Source organism: Theropithecus gelada, chromosome 2, assembly GCF_003255815.1.
Source record: "Theropithecus gelada isolate Dixy chromosome 2, Tgel_1.0, whole genome shotgun sequence".
NCBI classification, from domain to species: Eukaryota; Metazoa; Chordata; class Mammalia; order Primates; family Cercopithecidae; genus Theropithecus; species Theropithecus gelada.
In genome coordinates this window covers 51,889,018-51,905,259 of record NC_037669.1, presented here as the reverse complement: position 1 = coordinate 51,905,259, position 16,242 = coordinate 51,889,018, and the positions used below count along the sequence as shown (strand labels likewise).

At 54.2% G+C, this 16,242-nt stretch overlaps 1 protein-coding gene across 3 annotated transcripts in view; it reads right to left on the bottom strand.

Moving 5' to 3' along the window:
• Positions 1 to 4,836: 4,836 nt before the first annotated feature.
• The window catches only part of IQSEC1 (IQ motif and Sec7 domain 1), a 176,245-nt gene continuing 164,839 nt past the window's right edge, over positions 4,837 to 16,242 (bottom strand). For 2 of the 3 annotated variants that reach the window (XM_025375603.1, XM_025375602.1), the window contains exons 12-14: positions 16,043 to 16,219; positions 10,417 to 10,466; positions 4,837 to 9,171 (exon numbers count right to left, since the gene is read on the bottom strand). In XM_025375603.1, the coding sequence (XP_025231388.1) occupies positions 8,629 to 9,171; positions 10,417 to 10,466; positions 16,043 to 16,219 (770 nt within the window). In that variant the 3' untranslated portion in view covers positions 4,837 to 8,628. The remainder of the gene's footprint in view (positions 9,172 to 10,416; positions 10,467 to 16,042; positions 16,220 to 16,242) is intronic. The other variant, XM_025375604.1, reaches the window with a different exon arrangement.

Genomic DNA, 16,242 nt, shown 5'->3' with positions numbered 1-16,242 from the left:
GGACCCCTCCATTCCTTTCCGCTGTGCACCCCTCACCCCTGCACCCCACCCAGGACTTCCACAGGGATCCCCAACCTCCTCCAGTTGTGCACCCCCCCACTCCTGCACCCCACCCAGGACCTCCAAGGGGACCCTCACCTCCTCCAGCTGGGCATCCCCCCTGCCCCTGCACCCCACCCAGGACCTCCATGGGGACTCCCCACCCCATCCAGCTGTGCACACTCCACCCTTACACCCCACCCAGAACTTCCATGAGGACCCCCTCATCCCCTCCCGCTGTGCATCCCCCCTGCCCCTGCACCCCACCCTGGCAATGGCAAGTGATTCTACGTCAACTCTGCTGCTCTAAGATGTTTATTTTCCCACTGACCTTTGAGTGAATTTTGTGGGTTTTCACTCTTTCCCAAACACAGTGTAGGTCTGACAGCTATAGGTGATTCTGTTTCTTTGTTTTGGAGACATGGTCTTGCTCTGTGGCAGCAGTGGGGTGATCATGGCTCACGTAGCCTTGGCCTCACCAGCTAAAGCAGTGCTCCTACCTCAGCCTCCAGGGTAGCTGGGAACACAGGCAGGCACCACCATGCCCGGTTCATGTTTTGATGTTGTAGAGATGGGGGTCTCACTATGTTGCCCAGGCTGGGATTACAGGGGTGAGTTACAGCATCTGGCCCCTCCTTGTTCTTCTTTGAAAAGTTCTCAGAAGATGTGAGAAGAGGTTCCAATTCAGGTATTGTCCTCTGGTATTTTTATTTTAGAATGTGTTCTTCCCTATTAACTACATGGAAAATGACAAAGTGCTTCAGGTCCTATCTTTCAGATTTAATTGGAACACTTTAACGTGGAGGTGGGGATGGGGTGTGGTTAGGAACAATAGGAAGAAAAGCTTTCCCTGAGGGCCTTGAAAGTCCTGAAGCTCCACGTTAGAAATGAGGGTGGGCGACCTTCACCCCATGGCTGCAAGCAGCAGCCCCCAGGTCTTTATCACAGGCCTGCTCTGGGTTGAGCGGTGAGATGGGGTCTCTTGAAAAGTGGGCACTGAACTGAATGCACTGAGCTAAGAGGCATCTCAGGGGACACCTGGCCTCCAGCAGCACCAAAACGGGGTCCATGGTCATCCCAGGAACTCAGCACTGTGGTCGAACCATGGTGTTCCCCTCTCTGGGCTCCAGTCCTCACCAGAATCACCAACTCTATCAGAAACTCGATTATTTCTTTCCGTTTGTTCCTTGTTCACCAACACAACACTATCTGCATGGCAACATGTTATGGGACATCCGTAAGGTGGAATGTTATGCAGATACTATAAATGGTTGAGTCTTCCACTGCCTCATCACAATAGATTAAGGGGGAAAAAATAGCATTTACACACACACAGTGTCAGTGAACTGTATTCTGTAGAACGCACAGGCTATCGTTCAGAGATTGATTCATATATGCACACCATCTTTTCCAAAGGCTCTAAAAGGTCCAGCAGAAAGAAACGCGTTGAACTGCGTGTAATGCATCGTTCCCTAGAGGTGTGTGACGGATGACACTTTCCACATGGGGCACCAAGCAACACTGACAGTACTGTTTGGGAAGCACTTCAGAGATGTGAACGAGGTGACTGAGAAATATGCATGGAGGGACGATGGAAGAACAATTGGTCACATACTCAATTATACGTGATTTGAGATAGTGAGACTGTGGGGACATTTTTTTTCTGTTTTTCATCAATCTATTCTCACTAGATTAAATACATGTCAAAAGACACTTGATATAAGTTAAAACACCATGTCTAAAAGCCTCCAACCACTGCCCCAATTTTTACTTATTTAACAAGGCATGCCAGCAGGCCCCAGGGCCTTGCCAGCATGGTCCCCACCCATGTTCCTGGGCCCTCATCTCATGTTGCTGCCACATGGCGTCGTGCATTGTAGCACATTTCCTGCTGTGCTCCCAAGGCATTCACTTAGGAAATCTACTTTGTGCTCCATGTTGAGATTACAGCGTGTACAAAGACAGACACTATCTTGACTTTTTGACCTTTACTGTCAAAGGACATGCATGAACAGTCACAAAACAATCAAGGCTGGTATGGCTGGAATGTGAGGGGAATGTGACTGTTGAGGGGCAGGCAGGGGCCATGTGAAGGATGGGATTTCTTTCCTCCTAAGGGCAACAGCCATTAAAAAAAATGACTCCATGGCTAGGCAGCTGGGTGTAGTGGCTCACAGCTGTAATCTCAGCACTTTGGGAGGCCAAGGCGGGAGGACCGCTTGAGTCCAGGATTTCGAGATCAGCCTGGGCAACATAGTGAAACCCTGTCTCTACAAACAAAAAAACTAGTCAGGTACGGTGGTGCGCCCCTGTAGTCACAGCTGCTCAGGAGGCTGAGGTGGGAGGATCACAGGAGATCAGGGCTGCAGTGAGCCGTGATTGCACCACCACACTCCAACTTTGGCAACAGAGCAAGACCCACATGGGGAATAGACAGGGGTCCCCCCAGGAAGGCCAGTGCCAAGGCAGGGAGCTCTAGTCCAGGAGAGACACATGAGGGCCTGCAGTGGGGTGAGACGTGAAGAGACTCAGATGGATTCTAGAAGCAGCAGGAGGCACAAATCAAGAGGGTTTGGGGAAAGATGGATGGGACACCAGCAAACCCAGGTCCCAGTTTAAACAAGTCAATGATGATGTCATTCGCCAAGACAGGGAACAGAGGACAGGACCAGGTTTCTGCTGCATGGGGCTATATAATGAAAGAGCATGGTCATGGAGGGCTTGCAGGGCTGGGCTGTCAGAAATACCAAGGGCACATGGGTGCCCAGAGTAGAGGTCTGGGCTGCAGATGACATGTGGAAGCCAGGGGCATGGAGAAGGTGGACTGAAACCTTGGGCTTGTGTGAGGGTGCCTCAGCAGAGCGGAAAGGGAGGAAGAGGGCTTGGACTTCACCTAAGCCACACACGAGCTCCATGGAGGAGGACTGGCCTGCACAGGAGACTGTGAAGGAGTCTCCAGAGAGCAGAAAGGGCACATGGCCCAGAGGTGCCCAGGAACCAGCGTTTCAAGGAGGCAGACACGAACAGTCACAGCTGCCAAGGGGTCAGGTGAAGCAGGGACTAAACATGTTCCTGGGATTCGGTGGCACGGAAGTCATGTGCAGCCAGGGAGGAGGAAGAACCATGATCTCAAGGTCTGAGGCAGGTGTCTCCCAGTCAGACTTCTCAGTGTCAAGGGAAGTTGTGCGGGGCGGGGGAGGGGTGGCGCGGTAGGGCAAACCGTTTCCATACATTTAATAATGTCAATGATCAGTGCCCTCAAAGACCAGCTGCTGGTGGTAGTGTGACCTGAACCCCTGCCATCTATTCATTTTCAGATAGATGCATGCTGACAAGCCCAGTACTGGGGCTGACTGGACACACGGAGGCAGATCATGCAGCTCACAATCTCAGGGCAGGGGGAGACAAACACAATCCCCAGAAGATCACTGCCTCGGAGCCCCGGCCTAGCTCATCTACCTCCAGCAGCTCCTGGGCTACAGATCTGCATCGCAAAAATCAAACCGAGGCAGAACTGGGTATTTCAGGGAATTTTTGTATCCAGCTTCTCTTGCAGGGCCCCTGAATGGTCTGTAAAATGGATAGACTCCCAGTTGCAGAGACAGGCACTGGGCAAGGCGTCAGGGTGTGTGCACTGAAATGGCTGGTTTCCTGGTTTCAGTCTGGATGAGCCAGTAGCAGCTATGAATGAGACTGGAAGAGGCGGCCCATGTGAGAACATCTTTCAATCAGAATGTGCTGTACAGTGGGAGGGCCAGAGCTCGTTTTGGTCACCAAAAGTAACTTTTTCACTAGTTAGATCTGCCAGTTCATTTTATCCCGTGCACTGAAACTTTAAAGTGGTGTTCTCAGAAACTATGTTTGGCCAGGAAAGGAGAAATCATAGAAGCCAATTACACCCTCACAGGCCTCTTCCTTCCAGGAGAATGACTTTACCATCTTGGCTTTTGCACATGACATTAGCTAACATGGAAAAGCAGGCTGTTCTGACCTCATGTCATCATCCATCTTCACTGGGGACTGGGCCACTGGGTATTTTGTTTTTCCCTAAGTCATAACTAGTGTACCTCAACGTTTAATAGAATTCATCCCCTCTTACTCCATGAGGGGACCATCATTTGTTGAAAGCTGCTAGAAATACGGCCAGGCACAGTGGCTCATGCCTGTAATTAAACCGAGGCAGAACTGGGTATTTCAGGGAATTTTTGTACCCAGCTTCTCTTGCAGGGCCCCTGAATGGTCTGTAAAATGGATGGACTCCCAGTTGCAGAGACAGGCACTGGGCAAGGCGCCAGGGTGTGTGCACTTTGGGAGGCCGAGGCGGGTGGATCACAAGGTCAGGAGATCAAGACCATCCTGGTTAATACGGTGAAACCCCGTCTCTAGTAAAAATAGAAAAAGTTAGCTGGGCGCTGTGGTGGGTGCCTGTAGTCCCAGCTACTCGGGAGGCTGAGGCAGGAGAATGGCATGAACCCGGGAGGCGGAGCTTGCAGTGAGCTGAGATGGCACCACTACACTCCGGCCTGGGTGACAGCGAGACTCCGTCTCAAAAAAATAAAAATATAAATAAAAAAAAGTTGCTAGAAATTATAAATACCTTTGAAACCTTCAATTGGTTGTGATGTGTCCCTTTATTTTAAGTTTTGTATCAGTGTCCTCAAAGTCAAGTCAGTCCAATGTCTTCAAGGAAAGTGAGTGCCCAGAGTCATGACAAGGAATGGAGAAACTCATCAGCTGGAGATCTGGGTCTGGCCAACAGGGCAACTTCTGGACTTTTCAGAAAAACTGAGAATCCGAGAGTTTCAAAGGATTTATTTGATTTCCCCACATGATCACAACCATGGTTTTACATTGATAGAGTCTGTTACCACTGACAAACAGAATGCAGATGAACACAAACGCACTCCTTCCCTCCCACAGGTACACAGTGGGGGTGCCAGGTTTCTTGTGAGGGAGGTGTCCCTTGAAGTCTCTGAACAGTCTGGGGATTCAGGACCTGATTCTAATTGCTTAAAACAACTCAGAGGCAAAAGTTATCTCCCAAGAGGAGACGCATGCTGTGTGCAGTCTCAACGTGACTGCACACAGAAGGGCGACGCGGATGCGTCTGACTGGAGGGCAGGCCTCCTCCCACTTGTCCTGTGCTCAGCACCCCCACCTCACCCTGCTCAGTGTTGCAATGCTGCCTTGACTATTGTTGTTATATAAAATACAAATGCACTCGTTTCTCAGGCAGGAAGGGTGATGATATTTTACAAGGAGAACTGTAAGACTGTGCATGCTTACCTGCGGGCACAGAGCTTCCCGTGGAGCTGAGTCAACGCCCAGCATCAGCTGTGAACATCTGCTGTCTTTTCAGCTCATTGTTAAGAAAAACAAGAGGCTCGTGCTGCATGCAGTGTGTGAGGGAAACATCACTCTGCACTGGATGCTGAAGACGTTTTTAAGCAAGATGTGCACATCATATTAGGATGAACTTTATTTTTACATTGTTGTACAATTCATTGGTAAACTTAAAAAAATACAAATACATGATTTGATTGTTGTCCCAGGAAAGACTTTTGTCACATTGCCAGCTGTTTCCCTCAGCGTCTCCTGCTCCTGTCAGCAATTCTGTATGTAACTACAATAGTTTGTGTGACTTGAGAAAGGTGTGCCGAGGGTGTCCTCACAGTGAGAAGGGACCAGGCAGACATCCTGGGGCCCTCGGCCTCCTTCTGCCTCCCCTCCCGTGGGACGTGATGACAGGACCCCGAAGCTATGGCAGTAACAGGTGGGGATCGAGAGGGGACAGTCCCACGAAAGACACATGGGGACACCAGCTCACTGGGAGCTTTCGCTTCCCAAACAAGATGTGGGCAGCAGAATGACTCCAGCCTCCGGAATCCAACAATGTATCTTCCACAAACTTTTGATAAGCTTGCAAATAAAATAGGATGAAACCTCACTGGCCTGAAGGAGCACACAGTGTGGCTGGAAACCCCAGGAGGGGCTCAGTGGGCTCCAGCAGCTCCTTATGCAAGGCCCAGGCCTGCTGCCCAGCACAGCTCCAGGACACACTGAGGACAGCGCCAGAGGCTGGCAGCCCGAGGCTGTGGAGCTTGCAGGATGGCGATGGAGAGGGAGAGTTTCTGGAAAGCCCCTCCTAGGGTTTACTGTCTGTTGCTATTCATTAGTGCTGCCCTTCAGAAAGAGCAGTTCTATGCCAAACGGCCTGAATCTTTTCTGGAACAACCTAAAGGTTACAGTGAGACTGTCCCCTTGGCACAGAAGAGGGTGAGAAAAGCTGACATACTCAATATGTGATCGCTTTACTTCAACGATGTGTCTACGGTCACACCAATACATTTTGCAAATGTACAATCCGCAGAGCGCGGCCTCACAGCTGACACCGGATGACATGCAGCAGTTTAACGCTTCCAGGTCAGAACAACCTCCTCAAAACTGCGAGACAAAGAGTGCTTTAGGGAGCCTGGCTTTTAAAAAAGACCCAAGAATTGAGGAGTTGGGGACACCAGGGCGCTTCCCCCACAGCCTAGCCTGGACCCAATCACATGCTCCCATGCTGTTTCTTTCTGAGCAGACACCAAAGAAAGAAATGCCACACCGATGGGAGGACACAGGTGGGCAGGTTAAAGTCACACTTAATTTTAAAAAGGCTAAACTCTAGATTGCTGTATTTGCTCTCTGTGGAGATTAACAAAGTGCTTGGTTTGCAGATTTGCTGGTACGGTGATCTCAATGATATGAGCGAGGGGAGGGATGTGAGGAGGGAAATCAGCAAAACCCTGGCCAGCCAGCCAGCCAAGGTGACACACAGCCAGAGGGGGCTCCCCTCTCCTCCTGCCGTCCGGCCACGGCTCACCACGCTGTCCACCGAGCACGCGGCCCCACGGCCCGCAGAGTCAGGCGTGAGCTTCGCCCTTTCTGAAAGGGCCTCCGCCTGGACAGGCGCCGGGGGGCAGTCCTCGGGTCCCATGGCTTAGGAGCACAGCACTGACGGCTGCAGTGGCTCGAAAGGCTGAAACTACAAAGTATGGCCCGTGGGTGACTTGGGCACAGACCCGCCACGTGCAGCGTCTGGCCCGGGGAGCGCATGGTGTCACCACAACACAGAAGCGACAAGAGCACAGCTGAGAGTCATGTGATGCCCTGGCAGCTCACTGGACCATGGGAAGGCAGCGGGGGCTCCGCCGGGCACTCGTCGGCTGGGGTCACACGGGCCACGGTGATGACACAGGGGTTCTGCTAGCACATGGCTACATGGAATTACGATGATCACTGCTACCACTCAGAAAACAAAACAGGAAACACACACACCGCCCTGGGTTGCTAAACGCTAAAGTCAACCTTCAGGTTCGAGAGTGGTTCCTGGTGAAAACACTCTCTGAGGGCTTCGGCCTGGTGTGGGTTGGAGGCGTGATGAGGAAGTTATGGTGTTGGGGAGACGAGGATGAGAGCTGGTCACTTTCATGTTGGAGATGAACACTTCTGCCGTGTATGGGTGCCCCTCTCGGAGGACTCTGAATGAGTGTGCATTAAATCATATGCGCGTAAAAGAAACATGGATCATGGAGATTCACAGTTATCGCAGCCATTAAAGTGTCTAAGAATCTGTGTAACCAATGTCCTAAGACAACCAGCTCGTAACCAGCTGTCCTGAGTTGCTACTGTAGAGTGTACTGCAGTTTAGCTATTTGCTTACCTGAAATAACAGAGCATTATAATACTATTTATGATAGTATTCTGTTAATAAAATAAGGATTTATACAAAGCAATACTGGACTTTTTAAACAGTTAGATGCTATGTTACTTGGCACAGTTAGTAATGATTGTGTAAAGATTTTAGCCAGTCCTAGAGGGACTTCTTTGTATGAAAATATGAAGTATCTGAATTTGTTCCTAGCATTTAGGGTTTGGTCTACTGTCTCACACACCCAGCTAAGGTACTGTCTTCCTACTAGGTAAGTGGAGCTCCTTGTAAGGTGGGTATTGCTAATGTTGTGGACTGAAACGCCTGCCTTTCACACACAAGTACTACCTATACAGTATATATATATATATATTTATATATTTATATATTTATATTATATAAAGTTTACTTACGTATTTTCATCAACCATATCAGGTCTACTTAATTTTTTGCCCATTGTCAATAAAAGAGCAATAATGCAGCAAGTTTTGGGGTCTGTTTTGTCTCTGTTTTTGTATCTCATTTCTTCGTTTTCTAGGTTGGGTTTTCACAGGCATGTAAATTAGGGCACAGGGAGCTGAGAGCTGGAGTGGGGGAGGCAGTTCAACATCTACTTGGCTGGCGGCACCGTTTCAAGGCTGATGGTGTCTGAGGCCCACCCATCCCTCAGACTGAGGTGAGCGGAGCTTGGGGTGCCAACACTAAATTAAATCTGGACCTTTCTTCCACACAACACCAGCCCTATGGGCTCCTGGGGCTCCAGTTGGGCCGTGAGGGGAAGAGGGGAGAGATGGCAACAGAAGTGCCCCGGGTTTGGTGTGCGGCTGGCGACCCCCGGGCGTGCCCTGTGTGGTGTGCAGCTGTTTCAGGGAACCTGGGACACCTGCCCAGGCTGTCTACACAATTGTGCTGATGCCGCTGGGTTTGGCCTTGCTGCTGGTGGGGGGCGGCGGGGCAGGGGGCTGCCCGTGGTGGTGCGCTGTGTGCCCCATGTGGGCCGCGGACAGCGGTGGGTGGCCGTGGGCGTGGGCCCCGTAGGCTGGGTGCCCCCCGTGGGGGCCGTGGTGGTACTGGTGTGCGTGCTGGATGTGCTGGGGCGGGTGGTGGTGGTGGTGGTGGTGGTAGGGGGGTGGGTTCTGCTGCATGTGGCAGTACTGGGTGTGATGCCCATGCACAGGGGCCTGCGGCAGCCCCTCTGGGGGCCCCAGGTGGTGGCCAGCCACGGAGTGCTGCAGGTGGGGCAGGACCACCGGTGGGTGAGGGGGTGGCGGGGCTGGGGCTGAGGGCAGGTGGGCCTGGGGAGGGGGCTTCCCTCTCTTGCTCCCGAATAAGGAGCCCAGGAGGGAAGATGAGTTGGGCATAGTCTGGTGTGGGCGAGATGGACACTCTCGTGTTGATGTAGCTCTCCGGCGCATGTGAGGACTGCTAATGATGGACCCCTAAAAAGGAAATTCATAGAAATCAAAATTAAAAGATCTTCAAGCACTTAGGTCAGAATGTTTTTTTTTTTAAATGTAAAAATTCACCCACTGACTGCTAAGCTTTAGTTCAACTTGCTGGCCAGAGGGTGGGGCTGAGTGAAGCTGGACTGGGCCCCACCTCCTCTCACTACAGTGCAGGGCAGTTGGGGGTGACTGGCCTTGACCAAAGTCGGGGGTGAGGGCAGGGGAGGGGCCCGCCTCTCTGACTGCCGCAGCAGAAGTAGGACTTCCAGTCTCATTCTGACAAGTACTTTGGCCCTGGCAGCAGCCTGAGGTTTCAGATCGGAACCCCTGGGTTGGGATGTCTGTGCGCTGTGTGTGGCAAGTGCAGAGGGGCTGGTGTGCCTGGAAGAGGAGCTCTGCTCCTGCTGAAACAGGGCCCTCAGCTCTCCTGCTCCGCCCATGTGGGTCCTGAGGTCTCGGGAGAGGTGGTGACAGGGACAGGTGGGGCTCAGAAACCTTGTCCTCTGGGGGAATGGGCTGCCTAAGCATTTCACTGCAGCTGCCTACTGCAAACCAAACAAGGAAAAAGAAGGAAACAGAAAAAGATCTGCAAGCTGAGGTAGAGATGTGAACAGTAACACAGAGATGGCCGGAGGATGAGTGAAATATCATGAAATCCACACTGAATTTCTCTTTCTCTCAAGACACTCCTCCTCCCACAAGCTAAGCAATTCCATGGTGTCCTGCCGCAGACACACAGCAATCAAACTCCAAGAAGAAAGCGATGGGGATGGGTGGGCGTGGAAGTCAAGGGTTCAGCAAAAACATCCAACAGCAAGTGTGGAGGATGAATGGGAGCCGGGTGGCCCGGGCAGGGGTGCCAGAAGCTGGGGATGGTCAACCATGCTCAGGGACCACAGGTGATGGGGTTAAGCAGAAACCAAAACACAAAATTCAGAACCACCCCCACTGTTCAGTCCAAAACAAGCGGTGAGAGGCATGGATATTTCTAGGAACACAGGAGAAGCTGACATGCACAGGGTCCCAGGCAGGCAGGGAGGGAGCGGGTGACTGCGTCTCTGTGCAGCAGGGGAAGGAAGAGCAAAAAAACAAAAACAAAAACAAGAACAAAAAACCAAAAAAAAAAAAAAAAAAAACCAAAAAACAAACAAACCAAAAAAACCAGGACAACAGATATGAACCGAGGACTGGGGAAGGCGACACAGGACAGCCAGCTGGACGGAGGCGCTTCCTACTTACTTCCACATTGCTCTCTAGCGATCCCGCACTGCTGCGACGCCCTCGCTTCCCTGCCCAGAACATGCAATACCAGAAGTTAGACGCGGACATGAGGCTGGGGGCGCTGCCTGCCTGGCGCCACGCTGCTGCCACGGAGCCTGCACCCCTGCTGGGAGCAGGCACAGGTGCCGGGCCCACCTGCCCTCAGGAGCCAGGTGTGAGGGGTCGGAGGAGGGGCTCAGTGGGGAAGCCAGCAGCAGTGCAGGAATGAATTTTCAAAATAAAGTTTTTGAAAAGCAAAAAAAAAAAAATTTTTTTTTTTTTTTTTTTTCCAAACCAGCCCCTATTTTATACTCCTTCTCCTGGACCAGCGGTCTGTTGAGAGGGGCCCTGGGGCTGAGGCATGTGGACAGGTGGGCCCGATGCCTCCAACTCGTGTGTTCACCCCTGACTCGGGTGAATGGGGAGGGGCGAGGGCAGCTTCTCCATAGCCGCAAACAGCATGGCAGGTCCTGCATGCCCACCTTCAGTGACTGCTGTATATATGTGTATATCCGCACACACACATATATGCCCCCACCTCCTCGGCAGGACGAGCACTGAGGGTGAAGAGGAAACAACTTCATATCCCCGCTTCCTCCCGGCTGCCCGCAGGAGCTCAGTTTTGGTTTGTGCAGTGCCCTGGCCAGGGGCAGGAGACAGGGTTGGGGGCTGCTGGAAACCACCTTCCAGCTTGGGACTCCTCTGCTTGGCACCATTCCCCAAGGGGCCACAAAGCCTTCCCTAAGCCAGGAGGTCTCTGCCAGCATCTTCGTCGCGCCCCAGCGCAGGACACACAGTAGGCACTCGGTGTGCGGGGTCCGTCAAAGCAAGGCCGGGTCTTCCTCTTGGCTCCGGGTGCCTAGGGCCCAGCCCGGCCCCGCCCAGCCTCCACAGTCCCTCCTGAGGATTTCTCCGTGGATTTTTGAGGAACACCAAGCCTGGAGCATGACAGCGGCCTGGCCTTAGGGGCCAGCCTGGGCGCTGGGAGTGGGGATGGGAAGAGGGAGGGAGAAACAGCCCTCCCCACTTGACATTCTTGAAGCTTCCATCTGGGCAGCATCGCCATGTGTTCAGCACCGCGCTGGACATGTCAACCCTATACGCGCCACTGTGTCCGTGTCAGAGAGGGGGACGCTGAGGCCCAATTCTCACAGGCAGCAGGGTTCACACCCAGACCTTCGCACCCGGCCGCCTCTAAGGCTGGATAACTTGGCCACGCTGCCTTCAGAGCTGGACCCCAGGCCCGTTTGGGCCCACGACCCTAGGAGAAGGAAGCAACTGCTGGGCCTCCCCACTGTGTCCCATCCCCAGCCTCTGGGAAAGTTACTGCACCTCCCAGCTAGCCCAGGGCCACCAGCCAGTGACAGGTGGAGGGAGTGCTGTGGGCTTCGAGCCTCCCCGTGCCCTCTGAGTGTGCTGGGCTGTGCTTTGGCATGGCTTCAGCCTGGGCATCGCCACACAGACTCAGGGGAGTCCAGTCCCTCTGCCTTGCCTGCTGACCCCAAACCGGAGGCCCAGGTGGGAGTTGGGGTCAGCAGAAGGCCTTGGGTGGCTCTGGCTTGTGTGATGTGGCCCTCAGAGACCACTATGGGGAAAGGGCCACACAGCACATCAGGGCAAGAGGGCTTGACACCAGTTGCTGAGGACCTAGGACAGCCAAGTAGGACCCTGGCCCTAATTCTCAACCAGAAGAAAGAGGAGGCTCACATTTCCTCATTTTTCAGCCAGTGTGGGAAGAGGGGCTGACCCTTCTTCCCTTCTTGCCCAACACAGTGGTCCAGGGACATGGAGCAAAGTAGAGTCCAGCCTCCCAGGACATGGCCTCCCTCCTCCACCCTCCTCTTGGGTGGCCACGGCCATCAGACACTCAGGACACTGTGACGCCATGTGGAAATGTGGAGGGACAGAGCGCCACTGTCTCTAGGGTTTTCAAATCAGCTCTCTAGCCCACTCCTCTAAGGCCTGGGACTCCTCTGGCTGACTAAAAACCAGGGGCAGAGGGGAGATGGCCTCCCCTGCCTGTATCTGGCAACTCCTTTTGGCTAGCCTATAGCTTCTGACACGACCTGCGCCAGGCCTGAAGGCTGGGGTTGGGGGTCCACACAGTGTCCCCACCTGGAGTTAAACACGGTCCTCCTTACCCTGCTCAACTTGGGCGAACACTTAGGAGTTCTTTACTTGGCTGTTTTGGAGTGATGCTGAATGTCTTACAATCCACTTTCTCAATGTCTCAGGTCAGCAAGAGATGCAGGGTGATCCCAGGGCTCCCTCTGTGCTGAATCCCAGAGCCCTGTGCTCACAGGTACACCCACAACCATAACTGCCCATAGCAATCCGTGCAGACATCCCATGCATACGCAGCCTCCCACACTTGCCCAGGTTCACAGGCTGATGAAGAATAGTGGCTCACGCCACACGTGTGCGGATCAGGCCAAGCCAGCCCTGGGCAGGGTCTGGAGGGACTTGGAACCATTTTTCTTGAAGGGCTCCCAGGATGGTTCTTCACAACTTTTGCAGCTTCCTCAGAGTCAGGGCAGGACGTCACATGGCAGTACTCTCCTGCCCACCGGATACTCGTCCTGTGACCCTCAGCAATGCTGGTAGCCTTGCTCAGTGTCAATGACCACAACAGAAATGATAGCTACGCACACTTGGCCGGCGCTGCCTGAGCCAGGCACGCCTGAAAGGCTTTCCATGCGCTGACTCCCTCGCTGCAGCTGGGGAAACAGGCCCACAGGGTCTGAGAGCTAGAGAGGGCAGGCGGAGGTGGGGGAGGAGCTCAGGCTGTCTGACTCTGGCATCTGCGTGCTGCACCATGTTCTCTGCTGGGCCTGACATGGTGGGGAGGGATGTGGCCAGGGCAAGAGGAAGCACCACCCTCTCTGGGCCCTGGCCCGCTTCACACATGGCAGGGGTGCTGCTCTGTCCACCCACCACTGCTGGCTGTCACTGCTCCCCTGGAACAGGACATGGAGACTGTTGCAGGCAGGTCCTCTCCGTAAGGACTCAGAGCTGGGCAGCTTGGCCAGGGAGGGGCAGGAGGGCCACTGGGGGCCGCTGGTCAATGTCCACCACCACTCGGTTGATCCCTGTTCCCACAGTCCTTGCTGGGTCCTTGGTCTTGGGTCAGCAGGGCTCTTGTGCCGCTGGAATGAGGACCGGGTGGGGAGTCTTGGCCCAAGGAAGACCAGGGCTGAGACACCAGGCAATGCACTGCGGTGTGGCCGGTGCTAGCCCCCTTCCCTCTAACCCTTGGCATGATAGAGGCTTCTGGAGGCTCCTGAGGATGGGTTTCTTCGGGCACCATCTACGGCTACTTCATCAGTCCCCTGGCTTCATGTCTGTGGTATGTCCTCTCCTGGATGGATATCAAGTGCAGACCTGGGACAGCTCTCCCAGGGTTTCCTGCTTTGGGAGCAGTGACGTGCCAACCATGGAGGGGACACTGTCCTGCGGGCCTGCCTCTTCCACAAGCTCATCGTGGTGTTTCGGGCTCAGTGCTGTGAGGGCTGTGGTGAGTGAGGTGGGGCCATGCTGCCGCTGGGGAGCTTGCAGCCCCGACCTGGTCCAGAGCACGACATCTGACCTCTCCTGCTGCCAGCCCTGCCCCTCCCCAGGAAGGCTGCTAGCACCCACCTGTTCCGATGGGAGATCACAGGTGGCCTGTCCCCAGCCTGGGGTCTCGGCAGCTGCCTGGACTCAAACCCCACCTCACTTCACCCCCAAACTTTTCTGGGTACAGGGGGGGTCTCTGAGATCTGTTCCTGCTTTTGTTTCAATGGTAGGCCCAGGGCGGGGTCTCAGTCCCTATTGTCCTTCTGAGCTCAGAATTCCTAAATGACAACAGCAATCGTCACACTACATGAAAGCAGCTGGCCCTGGGCTCACCCCTCACATGAACGTGGGCCCGGCACGTGGCTGTCCGACCCCCAAGCTCTGTAGAGGGTGGACGGCTGGGGTCCTGACCTCTGGGCCCTGGGGTGGATGTGGCTCAAGGGCCTCGGTTCTGGCAGAACCGCTGCTGCCTGAGAGGGGCTGGACAGCTTCATCAGGGGAGGGAGAGGGCAGGGCCCGCCACACTGCACAAACTCAAACAGAGGTCCCGGCCCACAGCCTGCAGAGGCCCAAAGCAGTCCAGTGACATTTAGCTGTGTTTCACAAGGCCACTGGGAAAACCAGTGGTTCTCAACCAGGGGTGATTCTGCCCCCCAGGGGACACCTGGCAATTTCTGGAGACATCAGTGACTGTCATGACAGGGAAGATATTACCGGCAACCAGTAGTAGAGGCCAGGAATGACGGTAAACATCTTGCCAAGCCCGGGATGGCCGCCCAGCAAGGAGTCACTTGGCCCAAAATGTCAATCAAGCCGAGGTTGAGAAGCCCTGGGTTCAACCCTCATGCTGGCAACTGGCAATGAATTTCTGATTTTTTTTACTATGGCAAATAATAGTAATAATAATAATAATAATAATGATAACGACAAAACGAAAACAAAGGAAAAAATCCAACTTAAAAAAAAGGGCAGACTCCAAAGGGCCTGAGAGGGACTTAGCTGAGGGGAGGCAAGGCTGCTGATGGGCAGGTGCAGGAGGGAGTCCTGAGGCAGGGCAGGTGGGGCAGGCAACCCCAGGAAGGGGGTCTTCCCAAAAGAGGCACACCAGGCTCCTAGGGCAGACCTGCGCGAGACAAGCTGGGCCATTGCAGCCCCAGGCAGCCCCCGGGGCCCCTTCCAGGAGAAGCTCACTGACTGGTGGACAGGCTGTTGGGCTGAGGGTGGGTATGACACCCTCCTGTACACTCCTTGAGCAGCAACACAGGCTGCAGCGGCAAGAGCAGGCACCCATCGGCCGGCCCGTGCCTCTTATCTCTCCTGCTCCACGAGGGAGAGGCTGGGCCAAGGCTGCTGGCAAAAGCCCCTGAGCCTTGCTGCTCACAGTGCCCCACCCCCAGGAATGCAGGCGGTTTCAGGGGTGCTGCTTGCTTGGGGGTGAAACAGCTGGCAGCAAATTAAACACACACAGAAACAAAGAAACAATCACAACATCACAGTTCCCACCAGGGCTTTCCCGGACCCCGGAGCCAGCCCTGGCCGCTGCTCAATGGCCTCTGGGCTGGACGAGGCCCGGGTTTCCCAGGAGAGGAGGCCCCGCAGGGAAAGCAAGACCGGGGACAGTGGGCAAGGGGGCGCCAGACAGCTTAGAGGGTTCCGCGCAAGTTCATTCATCAGCATGAAGCACAGGGACGCGGCCGCACAGAGAGCACGGGACACAGCCGCCGGCTCACTCCGGGCTAGAGCGACTTCCCAAATCAATAAACGAGTAAATAAAACCCCTGGAAGAAGAAAGGGAAAATGGGGATGACTTCCCCAGCTAATTCGTACACAATGCCTTTCTTTTTCACAATTTGGTCCTGTTTTCCTGTATCTTTTTGGGATGCCCTTTCTGTGCTGTCAGACGCTGCTCTGCTTTGGTGGAGGTCAGGGGAAATGCCACACTGGCCTCGCCGCAGGCCCCGCCCCGCGTGATGCATGCCCCGAATGCAGACGCCCTGCCTCGGTCTTGCATGCGCTGGGCTAGGAAGGTGGTTCTAGGCCAAGCTCTTACCAGCTTCCGAGAGGTCCCGCAGGGAGCTGCTGAGGGCACTGCGCTTGAGGCCCTCGCCGCTGGCGTAGCTGTCGTCCAGGCAGGCCCGGCTCAGAGTTCCATTGCCCGACTCCTTTTTGAGGCTGGAGCACTGGGACATGCTGGGCCGCACAACGCCTTTCTGCTTCTCAAGCTCCGCTGGAACAGAGAGGGTGAGTGGC